We start from the raw sequence: 20095 nt of genomic DNA, 5'->3' as shown, positions 1-20095 counted from the left end.
CTGTTTTACAAAGAAGGCTCTTGATACTGATACTAATGTAGTCTAGCATAATATCTATCAGATAGTAAGTACTCAGTAAATATTTGCTTAGTGAATGAATGAGCAGAATGACTATGAGTTGTTAATGGGTGCTACTTTACTAGCATGTTGTAATTTAATAATTTACAGAATTCTCTTAATTGGAAGTCTCTTATTGCTGGCATTAGAAATCTCTTAAAATGATCATTTCTAAAACTTATTCAGATACTTGGTTCTCTAAATGTCTTTGTTTGTTCATTGGACTTAAATATTGTATTTGATAGTCTAGTTTTACAAACCACAACTTGTAAATTTTTTACTTGGTGTTTGGTAAGCTGTTCATTGAAAAACTTCCTTTCTATATATCTATAAATGATGATTTTTTAAATGACCTGTCGTGTATACAGTATAGTATACTTTATAAAATGTGTTATACCAAGCAAAATCTGCAGCGATAGGAGAATAAATTTTGGTATATACAGCCATTAAAATAAATCTATAGAAACTTTCTCATTGGGGAAAATGCCCACAAATAATGCCAGATTAATAAAAATGTTACTGAAAAAAATGTATGTATTTATATATGAAGACACCTGAAAAAAAATGCACCAAGATATAAATGATGGTTATCTCTGAGTGGTGGATTATAGGCAATTTTAATTTTCTTTACACTTTTAGTATTTTCTAAATTCTCTGCAGTGTATTTCTTTTATGAACAGTAAAAATGTTTAAATGCCATTTTTAAAAACAATAAAAGCTTTTCAAATATAGTATGTTGAAGAACATGTTATATTTTATGATCATTTTACAGAAAAAGGAAAAGAGGCACAGAATAACTAGGTTTCCCAAGGGCCCTGACATTAGTGTAGTCCTGGAACTATAATTCTTATTCCAGTGCTGCTTGCATTATATAGTTGGGATTCTATATTATTAGACATTTATAGATATCCTTTCTGGCTTTGTAGTTCTTATCCTTTTTCTCTGTCAGTTCTCATTGCCACGAACGTGCTTATCTTGCCTTGCTCCATCTCCTCTGCCTCCTCCCCTAACTTGCTGTTTTAGATTTGCTGTGACTAGAGAACCCAGTAACTGAGCTTGATACAGTGGTTTGTAATAACCCAGCATTGATGGAGCCTGGTGAATGGGCTTTATGACAATTTAGTTCTTCTGCTACCTGTTGGTTTTTTCGTTTGCTGTTGGGTCCTCAGCTACTTCCTCAGTGTTGATGTAGTAAGAAGCCTGACCCGTGGAGATGTGAGACATTACTGCATTAAGTAAATATTTTCAGAGCTGGGCTAACCCCCCTGCAAGGTGCTGACAGGGACAGTACTACATAGGCTGTCCTTGTGTTGATCCAAACTATTCTAACTTCACTTTAAATGACTTCATTTTTTTCCAAGTAAAATTATTTACAGTATTATGTAAAGAAAGTATTATAATATTAGCTAACAAAATTAGAGGACAGTTATGTATTTAGTATAAAATTACTTCTGCAAATTCACCTTAGGTATACTTTTTAACATTCTACTAATGTAGTAGAATTCAGTAAAACCAAAGTTTTTAATCAACTATTCAGCATTTTATATAATTGGCATTATTTGTTGAATAATTATTAAAAATTTTTGCCTATTGCATTCAGTAAATACTAATCATATGATTTTTATTTGTTTAATGAGCATTTTCAGTTTGGAAAGTAGTGCCAATTGTATGCAAAAAAGGACGGTGCTCTGTGCAAGCTGTATAGTAGGTTATTGATAACAGGACTTTTCAATTACTGTTTCCACTCAGATAGACAAAGTTAGTTATGGTGTACAATTGTTCTTTGCATATTTCAGACACAGTGCTCCACCACTAAGAAAGTTGCTCTCCATCCTTGTTTCTTTTAAACTTTCTAGATTTTAATTCTTATATGTGACGTAGCTTGCTTAGCTTTCAAAGTGGGTACAGGAGTTTGATACCTTCAACATTTATTGCAACAGTGGTGCGTTGTCTGTGAGTTAAAAACTAATTCATGACCTTTAGGCTTTGTTGGAAAAAAAACAAAGCAAAACATGATTTTTAGATTATGAGCTTTAAGAGAGAATATGGAGGAAAGAATGGGCAGAACAGGTTTCTTGAAGTGTATATTGAAGAACGGTTTTTAAGGCCATTCCAAGAAATGGCAGGAACAGGGATAGAGAAGTGGTTGGGTAAAAAAGAGCCTTAAGATCCAATGAAGAGAGATTTGGCAAGGAGGTCTGTGGTGTCCTGTCAGTGAAACTGAAAGTCGAATGAGCACATGGAAAAGAGGAAGTGAAAAAGATAGGATATATCCAAGTGACTGGAATATGACAAGATTGGGGCAAAAATTATTTTCAAACAAAACACCTCTTATTTTTATGTATAAAAAAGTTTGGGGCTTCCCTGGTGGCGCAGTGGTTGAGAATCTGCCTGCCAATGCAGGGCACACGGGTTCGAGCCCTGGTCTGGGAAGATCCCACATGCCGCGGAGCAACTAGGCCCGTGAGCCACAACTACTGAGCCTGCGCGCCTGGAGCCTGTGCTCCGCAAGAAGAGAGGCCGCGATAATGAGAGGCCCGCGCACAGCGATGAAGAGTGGCCCCCACTTGCCGCAACTAAAGAAAGCCCTCGCACAGAAACGAAGACCCAACACAGCCATAAATAAATAACTAAATAACTAAAATAAATAAACCCCCCAAAAAAAAAAGTTTGTCGTAAGAACTAAACTGTGACCGTAAAATATTTATCTGTTATAGGCCACTGATTATTGAAATGTAAGTGAATTTCTTCTAATATGGAAGCTAAAAAAGGTTCTCATGGTAAATTGTTAAACATTAAATGATAAGGAACATTATTTATATTTATTTCTCAATTCATTTCCATTGAAATTGAAATTGGGCATCTTATTGCATTAGTTAGCATCTCTTTAAAAAGTTTAATTTGGAAAGCTTCAGAATTTTTTAAACTTTCTTTATAAACTTATAAAGGTTGTTTTGCATCTGGGGCATGGCATCTATGTGTATTTATATGCTATTTGTCGTACAAGAACAGGCACTAGGACTTTGGAGACATTTACTGGCTTATTTGTTCAACTAACAGTTTTGAACGCCTACAACTGCAGCTATGGACTTTTACTTGGCAAGCATTTATTTAAATTATCATGAAGTCTGTGCCTTATTGTCTGTGGGAATAATCCTGTCACAGTCCATGACTCTTAGCAGGTGTTTTGAAGAATAAATGCGGTAATGATTGAGAGCTTTTTGAGTTCTTCTGGTGCTAGATATAAAGAATCTATGATTTTTTTTTTTTACTTGAGGTGGAAGTCATATAAAAATTAACCATCTTAAAACAATTCAGAGGCACAACAGTTCAGCGTTGTACACCACTTCTATCTAGTTCCAAAACTTTTTTTTTTTAATGTTTACTCTTTTTTAAAAAAAAAAAAATTATTTATTTATTTATTTATTATTTATGGCTGTGTTGGGTCTTCGTTTCTGTGAGAGGGCCCTCTCCAGTTGCGGCAAGCGGGGGCCACTCTTCATCGCGGTGCGCGTGCCTCTCACCATCGCGGCCTCTCTTGTTGTGGAGCACAGGCTCCAGACGCGCAGGCTCAGCAATTGTGGCTCACGGGCCCAGTTGCTCCGTGGCATATGGGATCTTCCCAGACCAGGGCTCGAACACGTGTCCCCTGCATTGGCAGGCAGACTCTCAACCACTGCGCCACCAGGGAAGCCCCCAAAACATTTTTATCATCCCAGAGTAAAGCCCTGTATCCATTAAGAAGATACTCTTCATTTCCTACTTCCCCCAGCCTCTAGCAACCACCAATCTGCTTTCTGTTTCTATCGGTTTACCTATTCTACATATTTCATATAAATGTAATCATATACTGTTTGACCCTTAATGTCTGTGTTTTTTTTGTTTTTTTTTTCACTTAGTGTAATGTTTTCAAGGTTCATCAGTGTTATAGTATGTATCAGTTCTTCATTTCCTTTTATGGCTGAATAATATTTTGTTGTATGTATATACCACATTTTGTTTGTTTATTCATTGAAGGGCATTTGAGTTGTTTCTACCTTATGGCTGTTGTGAATAGTGCTGCTGTGAAGATTCGTGTATAGTATTTGAGTACCAGTTTTCATTTCCCTTGGGTCTATATCTAGGAGTAGAATTTCTGGATCATATGGTAATTCTATGTTTTTTGAGGAACCACCAAACTTTTTCCATAGTGCCTGTATCCATTCCCACCAGCAGCGTATGAGGGTTCTAATTTCTCCATATCCTCACCAACACTTATTGTTTTCCATTTTTTTAAGTATATTTGTTTTATTTTTATTTTTGGCAATGTTGTGTCTTCGTTGCTGCGCGTGGGCTTTCTCTAGTTGCAGCAAGCGGGGGCTACTCTTTGTTGCGGTGCACGGGCTTCTCTTTGCGGTGGCTTCTCTTGTTGCAGAGCACAGGCTCTAGTTGCGTGGGCTTCAGTAGTTGTGGCATGTGGGCTCAGTAGTTGTGGCTCGCGGGCTCTAGAGTGGAGGTTCAGTAGTGGTGGTGCACGGGCTTAGTTGGTCCGTGGCATGTGGGATCTTCCCGGACCCAGGCTCCAACCCGTGTCCTCTGCATTGGCAGGCAGATTCTTAACCACTGCACCAGCAGGGAAGCCCCTCTATTTTTTTTAAATTATAGCTATTCTAGTGGGTGGGAGGTGGTATCTCATTTTGCTTTTGCTCTTTAATTTCCTAATGACTAAGGATGTTGAACATCTTTTCATGTGCTTATTGGCCATTTGTCTGTCTGTTTTTGGAGAAATGTCTATTCAAGTCCTTTGCCCATTTTTTAATTCTGTTGTTACCAACTTCTTTTACATAATGTTATTGATTATTACTATTATATTTATATTACATATATATTTATATACTGAGAGGGAGAGAGAGGGAGAAACATGCAGTCAGGCAGGTGATGGAGAGAGGTAAAGAGAGATACACATCTCCATAGGATCATCTTCCATCTTTTTTTTAGGCCTTCTGGGCTATGCCAAAATTTAAACTGTTCCTTCCTTTGCATATGTTCCTGGTAGTTTGATTAGAGCATAATGCTAATGTTTGAATTCTGTGTGAGCCAGTGAGTCATTTCATTCCATAGCCAGTTGTTTTACAAGTGCATGCAGCTGGTTCCAGAGGCACCTATTGGGTTGTTTGCTTGACCATTACCAATCCATTTTCACTGTGGGAAAAAAACCCTAATCTTCTTCAGTAACAAAAAGACCTGCCATTTTCATATGTGAACACAATAGATCTGTACAGATATTTTACTGGTGTAAGATACTTTTCTTGTCATGTTGACTCCCCTTTTACTTCTAGAGTTTTTGTGGTCATGGTCACCAAAATATAACTTAGGATACTTAATGCTCATCTAGGTACACTGCATAAAGCTGTGGTCGATTTGCACGAGGATTTAATGCTGTTAAAAACAGAATTGTTCCAGAAGTGGTTTTGCCTAGGTTATTTATTTAAATCTATAGATTCTTTTGTACCATGAAAAATTCCTTCATCCTCTTTGTTTCATGAACAGTGTGGTGTTTGTTTTCAGTTGCCATCAGGGTTATGATTCTTATTGTGGTTTGCTATTCACTGAGATTCTTATGTGGTCTAAAAGTTTCTCTGTAAGTCTAACTTTTTTTTCCTTTTAAGAAATCATTTCTTAAAGCCCCCAAATTTACTTCTTTTCTTGTAAGAGGTCATTTCTCAAAGCCCCCCAGATTATTAATTTTCACTAGTAAGAACTATACTAAACTATTCAAAATCCTAATCTATAAAGATTTGAATTTATAAATTGTATTAATTGAATAGGTTCTCTGGTTACAGAGCTCTGAAAAACTAACAGGGTATAAAGTCTAGAATCTCTTTCCTTCTTTTTCTTGATACTGAACACACAAAATTAGTAAACAAAATTCCTTGTTTACTAGGGATCATTCATTGTGGACTCTGATTAGACCGTATTTATTCCTCAAGGGTCTCACTTTTTCAAGTTGATATTGCCTTATTGTTTCCCCAGGGAAGATAGGGACAGGGACCAATTATAACTAAAAATATTAGTTCTTCAGATTTATGAAAAAGCAAGTTTAATGTATGAAAGTGTGTAAGAGGATGCAGGGGAAAGAGATGCAGGGATTTGCGATGGGCATGGGGCAGTGATCTGAGTTAATTACTACACCATTTATGGTCTGTTCACTGTGTATGTATAAGTTGATCTCTAAAGTCAAATAAATAAGTAGATGCTCTAAAGGGCAAAGTATTAGAAAATGTGTAAAACCTGCATTAACAAATATTTACTGGGAGTTTATATATGAAATAATAGGTTTTGGCTGAAAGTTATAGAAACTTTTCAAAGATAACTTAAAATATTGGGAATATTTTAATGTAAAACCATCTACATTTGCCAAACTGATATTTAATTTTTAATTTGTATAAATTCCTCTTCTAATGAAAATATATGTCTGAGCATTTCTACTCCCTTTAACAAGAGAACTCTCACTTTTCCATTTTAATCAATAGCAATTTTTAATAAAGTTTGAGAAAAAGAGAAGATAATAATTTGGGATTTTTTTTTTTTAGGTGAGAAGAATATATATATATATATTTTAATTAAAAGGGTAAAATGCAGTATAAGTAATTTTAATAGGCATCGGTGTTTTAGTCTTATGACAAAAGAGTCTATATAGGGACTTCCCTGGTGGCACAGTGGTTAAGAATCCGCCTGCCAATGCAGGGGACACGGGTTCAAGCCCTGGTCCGGGAAGATCCCACATGCTGTGGAGCAACTAAGCCCGTGCACCACAACTACTGAGCCTGCGCTCTAGAGCCCGTGAGCCACAACTACTGAGCCCATGTGCCACAACTACTGAAGCCTGCGTGCCTAGAGCCCATGCTCCGCAACAAGAGAAGCCACCGCAATGAGAAGCCCACGCACTGCAACAAAGAGTAGCCCCTGCTCGCCACAACTAGAGAAAGCCTGCGCACAGCAACGAAGACCCAAAGCAGCCAAAAATAAATAAATAAATTTATTTATTAAAAAAAAAAAAAAAGTCTATATAGTTTTTTTTTCCTCTGTGAGTTGGATTTAAAATTTTTAATGTTTGGGACTTCCCCGGTGGCACAGTGGTTAAGAATCTGCCTGCCAATCCAGGGGACACGGGTTCGATCCCTGGTCCGGGAAGATCCCACATGCCATGGAGCAACTAAGCCTGTGCACCACCACTACTGAGCCTGCACTCTAGAGCCTGCGAGCCATAGCTACTGAGCCCGTGTGCCACAACTACTGAAGCCTGTGTGCCCTAGAGCCCACGCACCACAACTACTGAGCCCACATGCTGCAACTACTGAAACCCGCACGCTCCAGGGCCCACATGCCGCAACTACTGAGCCTGCGTGCTGCAGCTGCTGAAGCCTGCACACCTAGAGCCCATGCTCCGCAACAAGAGAAGCCACTGCAATGAGAAGCCCGTGCACCGCAAGGAAGAGTAGCCCCCGCTCACCACAACTAGAGAAAGCCCATGCGCAGCAACGAAGACCCAACGCAGCCAAAAATAAATAAATAAATAATTTTAATGTTCTTGTTTTCTATTTTACGTGCCATCATATTTTTGAGGCTCAGTAGTTTATACCTATTGAGAAAGCATCTCAGTTGATAACTAAAACCCTTTGAATTATTCTGCAGTTATCTTCCTGTATCCTGTGTACTCATAACCCAATCCCATTAATTGTTTTTTATTCAAAATTTGTCTCCTACTTAGCCTTTTTCTTCCCATTCTAACACCACAACCCAATAGGCCCACATTATCTCACCTTCTATTTGGTTTCCCTGACTCACTCTCCTTTACCTTTCAGAGCCAACCAATCACCACATTCTGCTGATTTTACCTTCTAAATATTTCTTGATTTATCCCCACTTCTGTTTCTACCTCATTGTCTTTCACTTGGACAGTGGGAAGGGTGACAGTGGAAGAAAGAAGAGTATGAATTTGTGATGATAGTAGCTACCAATTTTTGAGCACTTTCTAATGCTAGGCATTATGCTAAGCGTTTTACATTCATTTTCTTATTTAATCCTTATAACTATTCTAAGAGCTGTGGATACTGTTTCTATCCCTATTTTATAGGTGGGAAAACCAGAGAGGTTAAGTAATTTGCACAAGGTCATGGTGGCAGAACAAGGATTCAAACCCACTCTGACCCAAGAGATTGTGTTCTTAACTTCAGCCCTGCACTGGCTCTTATATCCTTGGTCACTGTTTAGGAGGTAGGATTGAGAGGCCTTGGTAATTGTTGTAAAGGGTAAGAGAGATGCTATGATCTGAATGTTCATTTCCCCCTAGAAATCATATGTAGCGATCGTACCCCCGCAAGGTGATTGTATTAGGAGGTGGTGCCTTTGGGAAATGACTAAGTCATGAGGGCAGAGCCCTTATAAATGGGATTACTGCCCTTACAAAAGAGAGATTCCTTGCCCCCTTCCACCATGTGAGGCTATAGCAAAACGATGGCCATCTGTGAACTAGAAAGTGGGCTCTCACCAGACACCAGATCTGCTGGTTCCCTGATCTTGGACTTACAGCCTCCAGAACTGTGAGAAATAGATTTCTGATGTTTATATGCCACCCAGTCTATGATATTTTGTTATAGCGGCCCAAACAGACTAAGATAAGAGAAGACTCTAGCTTTCTGACTTGAGCAACTTAAGGGATGTAGGTGCTGGTCTCTGAGATAGGGGAACATGGACAAATTTGGGGGAAAAGAGGATTTGAGTGAAATGGGTCTCTGAGATAGGAAATGTGGGCATTTTTGGAGGGTAACAAATATTTTAGTAAGATGAAGATGACTTTTGTTTTGGATACATTGAGTCGGAGGACATCCTAGAAGAGTGGCCCAGTGTAAAACTGAATATAAGTCTTCCTTTAGAAGGCCATGCTAGAGATAAATATTTGGCTTAAAGATACTGGCTGACACTCTGGGAGTGGGGAGTTCACTCAAGACGACGACTAAATGGGATGCATACTGAGAGTTGAATCCTGTGGAAACACCCATGTTTAAAAAACAGGTGGAGAAGTATCTGCAAAGGATACTGGATACAAACTGTTTACAAAGCTAGGAGATGATGATGTCTGTGAGGCTAAGGGAAGAGTTTCAAGTAAGGAGGAGTGGCCACTTGTCAAAAATGAGAAATCAAGCATGATGGAGACTTGAAAAGTGACCTTGAGCTTTAGCAACAGTTGGTGAGAAAGGGAAACGAAGAATTCAGATTACTTTGGGATGGAGAATGAATGTGAATCAGGAAAGAGAGGTGAATGCTACCTACTTTTTCAAAGATTTTTTTGTGAAAAGCAGTATAATAGTAGTGGTTATGAGCTTGGACTAGACGAGACAGTCTGGGATCAAATTCTGGCTCTGCAATTTATTAGCTTTGTGACTTTAGGCAAGTTGCTTAAACTTCTCAGTACTTCTGTTTCCCATCTGGAAAATGAGAAAAATAATAGTATCTGCCTTAGGGTTGTTGTGAGGATTCAGCTAATACATATAAAGCTCTTAGAAGATTGTCAGATTATAAAAACTTTTCAAGAAGTATTAACCATCATCATCATTATTCTCATGCTGGAAAACTAGATTGGGGAAATAGGCTGGGATCAGATAATGAGGAGCTATATGTGTTAGTTGAGACAGTATGGATTTTATCCTAAAAGTAGCCAAAAACTGTCAAAGAATGTATATTTGACATGTTTAACCTTTGAAAAGGGTTACTGTTTTCCAAAAAACATATCCCATATTCAGGTAGGTATGCTGCCACCAGGTGGCAGGTGTATGTTATTGCTATACAGATGAAGCAGTAAAACCATGAGGTTTTTTTTTTTTTTTAATATAAAATATTGACTGATTCAAATAGCTAAATGTAAGCACCCTACTTCTAGCAGGGTACTTTGTTCCCAAAAAACTGATTAGTTAAGTAAAGGAGAGAATAAGAGGGTTATAGTAAAGATAGAGAGATATCAAAGGAAGCTAAGAGAAGTATAGTTGGGCCTCATGGGAAACTGAACAGCCATTTGGAACCAATGCCATTCTCTCTATCATCCCTTATTTCACTTTCACAATATCTGATGCTCCTCTCTTTGCAGATCAGCTTCTTTTGCTTGTACATCGGTTTGCACATGACCAAAAATTAAAGATGAATCCCCAAATTTGTTCTATTCAATGGAATTGTTTCCCACTATAGACACTTAAAAAAAAAAAGAAGGGGGAGAGAAAAATTATTTAAATAGTGCAAGCAAATCAATTCATAGAGTAAGCATCTAGCTTAGTGGTTCCCAAACTTTGCTTCACGTTAGAAGCCTCTGGAAAGCTTTAAACAATTTCAAAGCCTAAGTCACACTCCAACCCCAAATCAGAAAGTCTGAGGTGCGATCCAGGACTCACTATTTTTTAAAGATCCTCAATGTGCAGTAAAGTTTGGGACCCACTGACATAGCTAATTTGTGTGATTCTGCAAAACTAGGTGATTATACATCATGAACTCTTATATGCCAGCTACTTTACTTGGTGTGCAACTAAAGAAGTAAGGATGATTTAACGTCAGAAGGAAAACTGGCTGTACTGAATACACAAGAAAGTATTTTAGTCTGCAACATGACTAGTAGGTTGATAGCATAAATGTACTTTATGGGTGAGTTTAGGGATATTTATATGACTATTGCATCATGCACTGATTTTCAAATCCTTCAGTAAGATTCATCTCCCCTCTGTTACTTTCTGGACATCTTTTCTAACTCTTTGTTCCCTAATTCCAAGAGAAGAATCTAATCAACTGCCTCTTTTCTCATCAAACTAGACTGGGAGGAGCAGCTGGGGTGTCCTGTATGGTAGGAGCTATGAGCACTGGCCAGTTTCCTCAGCAGGAAGTTCTAAACACATACTTTAAAAATACTTAAATATGTTTCACCTGCAAAAGAATACATATAAAATATATAGATAAGAAAAATGATTTTTTAAAAACGACCTCTATGCCTATCACCCAGTTTAAGAAATATGCACATTCAAATACATTTGAAACCTTTCCCAATCTAATCCCACCCCCTCCCTACCTAAGGTAACTGCAATTCTGAATTTTATTTATCAGTGCCTTGCTTTTCTGTACCACATATGTTTACATAATATATTAGTTTTGCTGTTTTTGAACTTAATGGTATCATATTGTAAGCAGTATTTAATGATTTTCTTTTTGTTCAGTATTATGTAAAGATGTTCACACCTGCATACTATTCCATTATAGGAATTTACCTCATTTAGCATTCTCATATCAATGAGCATTTGGGTTGTTTCCAGTTTTTCTGTTACAAACACTGGTGCTGTGTTAACTTTTGCCCATTTTCCGATGCATATGCCAAGGGCCTAGAGGTGTGCAGAGATCATAATCCCATGGCCCCTCAGTCCTCGGAGAGTAGTGTGTGTGTTGTGGAATGAGATAGGAAGAGGAAGTGAAACCAAAGCCAACTGATATTTATGTGTTTATTATACACCCAGTTTCATCACAAATGATCTCTGACAGATCATTGGAGCTGTTGATGGGCACTGGATACCTGACAGGATGGGCCATTGAAGTGACCAGATACAGCAGTTCTTTTATTTTTTAAGTCAATATTTCCTGCAAAAAAAAAAAAAATGCGTATAAGAGAGAATAATATTCTATTACCTGTGGCTTATAAATGAACAAACCTCAGATGATAAGCTGGCATGTATTTATGCTGCTGAGGGTGATAGCATCTGTTACAGATATACCTTGTTTTAGGGATTCTCCTTTACATGAACTGCTATTTATTTGTTTATTTTTGATGAGATTAAGCTTTATACTATGCAGAAACTAGATAAGGTTGGGGCAAAGTGCCATTGTTCTCACCGTTCAGTGTTAGCAGTAAATGAGGTGACAGTGAAATGAAACAGAAGTTGGTGGCATCTGAACAGTGAGGTGTAATGATCTGTCACTGTTAGCAGTTATGCTTATGGGATGTCTGGAGAGGGTGTCTGGAGAGGCTGATGAAAGAGGCCAGGCCCCAGGACAGCATAATTCCTGGGACTTCTGCCTTATTTCTGTCTTTTGGGATGAGATTTTTGGTAGATGTGTAGTTGTATTATATCCTTTTAAAAATAGTGATATTAACATATGGGCCCATAGTTTTATTAGTGAATATTCTTTACAGATCTTTGGGGGAGGGAGGGAGGCAGTGAAAATCTTTCAAAAAAGAAAACAATTACCCATAGTCTCATAACCTACAAGTAATCACTATTAGTTTGTTCATTCTTTGTTTCTATGTATATTTTTAAGCTTAGCTTGAATCATATTCTGCATGCAGTTTTGGCCTCTTTTCTCCCCCAGCTTTATGTTGAGAGCATTTTCCCACATTAAATTTTTTTGGAAAACATTATCTTTGACAGGTACATAATATTACATTGTATGGTTGTACAGTAATGTAACCATGGACCTGATTTATCATTTTAGTTGTTTTTTTAGAAACTATACAGGTATTCTGAAGTTCTGAGGAATAAGCCTAAAATTATTGCTTATGGTTCCTCTTTTCTGTAAAAAAGAAAAATTATCTTTTTTTTTCACTCAACAAATTTTTATTGAGAACCTACATGTAGGCACTATTCGAGACTTAAGAGTATTACATAGGCTTTGATTTTGATTAAAAATCCCTGCCCTCCTGGAGCTTATCTTCTAGTTATTTGTTCTGCAATAATAATTTGACTTCATATACTTCTTATAGTAACATGAGCCTAAAACAGTATTTTGATAATTTTATATACTTAGAAGTGATTTGTTCTGAACACTATAATGTAATCATTCCACTTTTTATTCTATATCTTTTTTCATTTGGGATCATTTAGTAATAGATACTGTTTATTGAACTGTTTTTTCAAGCAACAGTTAAAAAGAAACTTTTTTGTAATGTAGAATTCTAGTTTTTCTTCTACATAATTAAGTGAGAGTACGGGGAAGAAAAAGGGAAAGGAACAGTTGAAAAAAACTTTTCCAATTTAGGCATTGAAAGCTGGAAGAAATTTTATTGATTGATTGGCATATAGTTGATCTACAATATTATATTAGTTTCAAGTGTACAACATAGAGATTTAATATTTTTATAGGTTATACTCCATTTAAAGTTATTATAAAATATAGACTATATTCCCTGTGCTGTACGGTATATCCTTGTATCTTACTTATAATATTTTATACATAGTAGTTTGTACCTCTTAATCCCCTACCACTGTATCTTGCCCCTTGCCCCACTGGTAACCACTAGTTTGTTCTCTATATCTGAGTCTGTTTCTGTTTTGTTATATTCATTTGTTTGTTCTGTTTTTTAGATTCCACATATAAGTGAAAACATACAGTATTTGTCTTTCTCTGTCTGACTTATTTCAGTAAGCATAAAACCCTCTGGTCCATCCATGTTGATACAGATGGCAGAAGTTCATTCTTTTTTATGGCTGAGTAATATTCCATTGTATGTATACCACATTTTCTTTATCCATTCATCTGTTGATGGACACTTAGGTTGCTTCCATATGTTGGCTATTGTAAATAATGCTACTGTGAACATTGGGGTGCATGTATCTTTTTGGATTAGTGTTTTTGTTTTCTTAGGATATATCACCTAGGAGTAGACTTGCTGGATCATATGGTAAAACTGAAAGAAGTTTTACGAGATCCTTCTAATCCTCCTCTTCATTGTACAGTTGAAAAAACTGAGTTCTCTTGAGGTTAAGTGGCTTGTCCAGTGTCACATAGCTAGCTTATTAGAGTCTCTGTAAACACAGCAGTACAGTACTCTAATATATGTAATCCATATTCTTTTTGAAACATTATTTTCACTCAAAAAATAGTTGGGCCTACTATGTGCCAGACAATGAAATGTGTTAAAATTTGCAAAATTAAGGTAACTTTTTCAGTTCCAGAATCTGTTTTCTTCTTAGACATGAAGGTGTTCCAAAACTTTAAGAAAAATTCTGCATTGATTGAGGTTGTAGGATATAAATAAGACTGCTGGCTCCATAAGGTAAAGTCCTGTGGTCTTTTCCATATCTGATTTCTGGTCTATTTGGCACTGTTATTTTCCAACAGTTTGTATTCTGTCATATCGTTGGAAAATATTCTTCAGAGCATCTTTAAAGTGTTGCTTTTGTCTTCTTTGTTTTCAGTTGCCCTACTTCAGCTCTACATACAAATTGTGTTTGGGTCAACTGTGTTATTCTTCTGTGTTTTCATAGTTAGGTCCCTGAAGTTTTGTTGTAATAGCTCGTACAGCATTCTTGTTCAACGTTCATTAAGGAATATCACAAAGGTAAAGGCTGCATGGACAGGTACAAATAGTTACATAATTAGAATTAATTAGGATTTCTTAAATTTTCTACAGTAAAAACATAGCTGCTTATAGCTGCTTTTGAAGACTAGAGAAAGTAGATAACATTTAAAAAATATTTTATAATTTCTTGGTGTATGTGTGTGTTGTGTGTGTGTTTTTTCCCTAGTGTTGTCAAAATATTTGTTTTGGTGATTTCATTTGTTCATGCCTTTAAACTTCGTGTTCTAGATTTAATGTTAGTGTTTTTAAGTTTAATGACAAATGAAGGAAAAGAGCTCAGAATGCATGGAATGCAAATTGGTATAATGGAAAGAATACTGGATTTAGAGTCAGATGTTCTTGTTCTATTTTGCTACTTTTGGGCAAGTAACTCATATTTGTCTTCAAATCTCAGCTTCCACATTCTTTTCTCAATATTTCATGACTTCTCCCTTACATTCCCATTCAAATTAAGTCTTTCTGTTTTAGACTTTCTTTAGTACCTATACTTTTTCTTCAAAGCACATTTTGTCTCTTGAAATGATATATTTCTGTATTTGTCCATATTTGTTTAATTTTTTTCTTTCTACCTGGATTACAATTCAGAGGAGTAGGGTTTGTATCTGTTTCATTACTACCTACCCTGCACAGGGCAAACACATGGTAATTTATTCCATAAACTCAATATTTATTCCATAAACACAATAAATATTTTTTAAATAAATGAACTACTCACTACTGTCTGTCATATGCCAAGTTATTTCCTTCACAGCTATAAAACTCTACAACCACACCTCTTACAGAAAGCCTTTTTTGAGAAAATCAGGACAAGAGAAGTTCCCATACTACCTCCTTAAAGATACATAGGGGCTTCCCTGGTGGCGCAGTGGTTGAGAGTCTGCCTGCTAATGCAGGGGACACGGGTTCGAGCCCTGGTCTGGGAAGATCCCACATGCCACGGAGCAGCTGGGCCCGTGAGCCACAATTACTGAGCCTGCGCGTCTGGAGCCTGTGCCCCGCAACGGGAGGGGCCGCGATAGTGAAAGGCCCGTGCACCGCGATTAAGAGCAGTCCCCGCACCGCGATGAAGAGTGGCCCCCGCTTGCCGCAACTAGAGAAAGCCCTCGCACGAACCGAAGACCCAACACAGCCAAAAATAATGAATAAATAAATAAATAAAGTAGCTATAAAAAAATTAAAAAAAAAAAAAAAAAAAGAGACATAGGACTGTTGAGTTTACAAAATTGTACTGACTTCTACCTTGTTTCTCACCACTCAGTGAAATATTAGGCTGGCCTAGACTAAAAGATCCTACTGTTAAGACCGTGTATTTCAACTCATGTCTAGCTTTGTGCCTGGCACATAAACACCTGATGAACTCTCAAGAAACAAAACAGATTCCAGTTAGTACTTTTATTGAAGTGACATTATAAAAACTTGGCATTTTTTTTACAGCATTAAAAAAATTCCCTGTTTTATTGAGAATGATCATTTATAAATAAATATTGAGTTTATGGAATAAATTATTGGTCATTTTTATTTAATTATTTATTCGTGTTCTGGTCAGGGTAAGACATTTGCTTGAGATCTGAATTAGTTTTGAAAGACAAGTGTATATGGACATGATATCTTTCCAGTAAATCTTGCAGCTATTTCCGTGCCTGCATATGTTAACATTTTTATAATTGGCTTCCAAATGACAAACACAGATGTCTGTAGTCTGAATTTCCAGCATGTTTTAGAATAAATGTTTTTCCAGTAATTTAAAGTGTACCATTGCAGTATCAAATGATTAGCTAATTGAATAGAGTTTCTGATTTTTGCTTATCTGCCAGCTTGCCATTTTTCAGATTTAAAATAAAAATAGATAGCTGTTTATGATGTGATTTATGATGTGATCTTGTTCCCTTTCTCATGTTTTTACAAAACAGAACTCTTCCTAAAAAGCTATTATGGGCATTGTTTTTCTGAGAATTTAATTTTGTCATTTGTTTAGTTTTTCTGTTTATTTATTTTGCCTAGTGGGGTAGAGAGATTATGGTGAGAGGGAATATTTTATATTTTAATTTATTCAATTGCCACTTTGAATTCTGAGACCATGGAACTTTTTTAGATAGTGGGATTAGATATGCCAGTTTATCATCTTAGTTTTTAGGTTCTGTGGAACAGTGCTTAAAATTATTGCTTAATGTTAACTTTTCTATAAAAGGTACATTATCTTTTTTTCACTCATCATGTATTTATTGAGTACTGTTCTAGATTTTGAATATATAGCAGTGAACAAAAGTTCTTACATTCATGGAGTTTACCTTCTGGTTAATTGTTCTGAAAAAATAATATGACTTCATGTAATCAATAACATAGGCCTGAAACAATGTCTTGGTAATTTTATGTCCTTAGAAGTGATTAGTTCTAAACGCTGTAATAGAACTATTCTCCTTTTTTATTTTTTATTTTTATAGCTGTGTTGGGTCTTCTTTGCTGTGCGCGGGCTTTCTCTAGTTGTGGCGAGCAGGGGCTACTCTTCACTGTGGTGTGTGGGCTTCTCATTGCAGTGCCTTCTCTTGTTGCAGAGCACAGGCTCTAGGCATGCGGGCTTCAGAATAGTTGTGGCACACAGGCTTAGTAGTTGTGGCGCACAGGCTTAGTTGCTCTGCGGCATGTGGGATCTTCCTGGACCGGGGCTTGAACCCTTGTCCCCTGCATTGTCAGGCGGTCTCTTAACCACTGCGCCACCAGGGAAGTCCCTATTCTACTTTTTATTCCATATCTATTATTAACCTTTTCATTGGGTTCATTTAATAATGGATACTGTTGTCTCAGGCAGCGGGTTTTTTGTTTGTTTTTTTAAAATTTTCTCTTTTGTTATGTATTTGTACATCTAAATAAATATTAAATATAAATTATATATCCTAACAGAATTGGAATTTTAAACAAAATCTTCATTATTGTCCTGATATCCTCTGCTGTCTGAATATATTTTTAAATCTTAAGAATGTCATTAGCATATTTTTGCTTTTACATTCTTTCTGAGGGAGCGTTTTAAAATGATGTCCCTAGACTTTTGATTCTATTTACAGATAATATATAATAGTGTTTCAGTTGGTTTATTTTTAAGAATGAATTTGCTCTCCAAAGTAGTTTAAATGCATTCCAGCAGCTTAATAATGTACAAATAGAGGCAACTGGTCTTGCATCTGTTCCTTAAGCAGATAGTAGAGTAACCGACTAGTTGCTGACCAACTGGGGAAGAAACTTAAATGTGATATATTTTTATATTGCAGGGTCAGTGATTAGATATTTCTGACTTATTAATTAGACACATTTGTTGAGTAAACAGTACATATCTATAAACTTTTCTTCATTTACAGCAGACATATGCTGTATGTTATTCTATAGATTCTAGTATTTGTCACATTTTGATAGTTAATGATATCAACATCATCAAGATTGCTTTAATCCTTTATATCATAAGACATTTACTGGCCATCTTTGTAATTGGTCTAATTTATATATTAATATGTTTGTATATTTCCTCTATTTCCTCTTTTTAAGGCACAGAGGGCTTACACCTGTTCTTATGCTTTTGTTTCTTTCAGAATGACTGAGTTCAAATTAAATTTAGGAATTGGTAGTTAATAGTTGCTTCATATAAAATTTGGAAAATTTATGCACCAAAAAGGAAATTTCAAGTGAGCATAAGGAAAAATACCTGTAATCCCAAATCCAGAGACAGACCAAAGTTGTTATGGTTATATTCTTCCAGAATTTATCCAGGCCTATGTGTATAATGTTATTAAAATTTAAGATAGGTATAATTGTTGAAGGCTGTGAGCCTGAGGCCTGCCTTATCTTTGTTAAAAGAGATGCACTTAATTTTCCTTTCACTAAAAAAGGCTATGTTGCAATATTATACCTAATGTTGTATATAAACATTTACTATTAATAATGGTTTACATTAATATTTTTAATATTAATAATGGTTTGCATTAGTATTATTTTAATTGAATTAATCTAGTATTGCCCAAAATATGTTATCCATACTTCTGATATAGGTAATGATGAGATATTTTAGGTGATATCCGATCCAGTATTAAAAAACAGTGGATAGTATTGTAAAAAAAAAAGTTACTACTTTTCCAGGTTTCTTTAACCAGGTTTCTTATAAGCCAAAAGTCTGATACTCATAGATCCTTAGCACCCCTCTAACACTTGCCTGTTTCTCTTAGAACCTTCAGCAAAATATCTAGCTAAAATTTTAATAATACAGTTTTATTTTTCATTGTATTCATTTTTGTTTTTATTTTTTTAAAAATGACAAGTGATACTGTCTTTTAACTTATGTCAAGGATAGAAAGTATCCTTTTAAAATAAATTTAAATAAGAAAAGTACACTAGTTAAAACATATTAAGTAACTGGTAAGTTTAGGTGACACTAGGATATGGCAAAAATCCTGATGATGGTATGCAAATGATTAAGGGCTAGGAGGCTCTACTGTTTGATACTGAAAATATTTATAATTTTTCCCATTATAAACAAGTCTGCAATGATCATTTGTATAGCTAAAGCTTTTTGCATGAAATAATTACATTTACTAATATAAGTAAGTGGAAGTCGCAGAAATTCCACAAAGCAAATGCATTTAGAGCTCCTATGTTTTCATATAATCTCATGTCCAGAGATTATACTCTCACTAAACAGTGAATGAGAATGCCTGTTTTTTATTCTACCAAACTCTGGGCTAATTTTTTTTCTTTTGACATGATATTTTCAGTTCTTCTCAACATTTGAACAGTATTCATTCAGAAATACCTAGTTTCTTTGCAATTCAGTAGTCATTCTTGTGTTAAACACAGTAACCGTTGTCCATTATTTTGTCATCATTTTGGTGATGGGTTGATCTTTTAAAGAAAGTGACTCCAAATCTACTTTTTTCTTAGTGCTGATAAAGAAAAATTATCTTTGACAATAATGATGATTTTTTTTTCTGTAGCTTGCCCAGTTTCGACAAAGGAAAGCTCAATCTGATGGGCAGAATCCTAAGAAGCAGAAAAAAAAGAGGAAAACTTCAAGTAGTAAACATGACATGTCAGCATACCATGCTGTGAATATTGAGCAATCACAGAGTGATGAGATGTGCACAAATAGTTCTCAGAGATCAGGATCAGCTGTGACTCCTGAATCCACAATAATGAGAGCTCTACACAGTGGAGAAATAGTTAAACATGACCAGGTCTTCTCTGTTGAAGTAAGTATTCATCCAGATTTTTAAATACTAGCATTCTAAGTGTAAAATTGTTGTAATGACAACACTCATTAGCACCCTATGCGATTTTTTGTGAGCTTGATTTAACAAACACTTATTGAGCAGCTGTATTACACCAAAGATTGAGCCCCAAGGATACAAAGATAAATATGACAGTCTCTATCCTTGAAAGTCACTCTAGTGGGGAAGGTGGATGTAAGATAGGCTGTGTACCTCGATTAGAGCCATGCTAGCAACAATGCACATGGTGCCCTAAAGTACCATGATTTGGGGGAATGCCCAAATCAGTCTTGTGTGTGTTATTTGGGAAAGTTTCCAGGAAGAGGTAATAGAACCAAGTCTTGAGGTGTAAGTTAGAGTTAGCTAGAGACAAAGAAGTAGGGCAGACAACCTCCATGCTGAATAATCAGCGTTCTCAAAGACATGA

At 36.1% G+C, this 20095-nt stretch overlaps 1 protein-coding gene across 7 annotated transcripts in view; it reads left to right on the top strand.

Annotated features, from left to right (window-relative positions):
• The window catches only part of AKAP9 (A-kinase anchoring protein 9), a 148999-nt gene that overhangs the window by 2418 nt on the left and 126486 nt on the right, over positions 1 to 20095 (top strand). For all 7 annotated transcript variants that reach the window (XM_068550692.1, XM_068550691.1, XM_068550693.1 and 4 more), the window contains exon 2: positions 19396 to 19650. In XM_068550692.1, the coding sequence (XP_068406793.1) occupies positions 19396 to 19650 (255 nt within the window). The remainder of the gene's footprint in view (positions 1 to 19395; positions 19651 to 20095) is intronic.

The sequence above is a fragment of the Eschrichtius robustus genome, chromosome 8 (genome assembly GCF_028021215.1).
Source record: "Eschrichtius robustus isolate mEscRob2 chromosome 8, mEscRob2.pri, whole genome shotgun sequence".
NCBI lineage: Eukaryota > Metazoa > Chordata > Mammalia > Artiodactyla > Eschrichtiidae > Eschrichtius > Eschrichtius robustus.
This window is presented reverse-complemented; position numbering and strand designations above follow the sequence as displayed.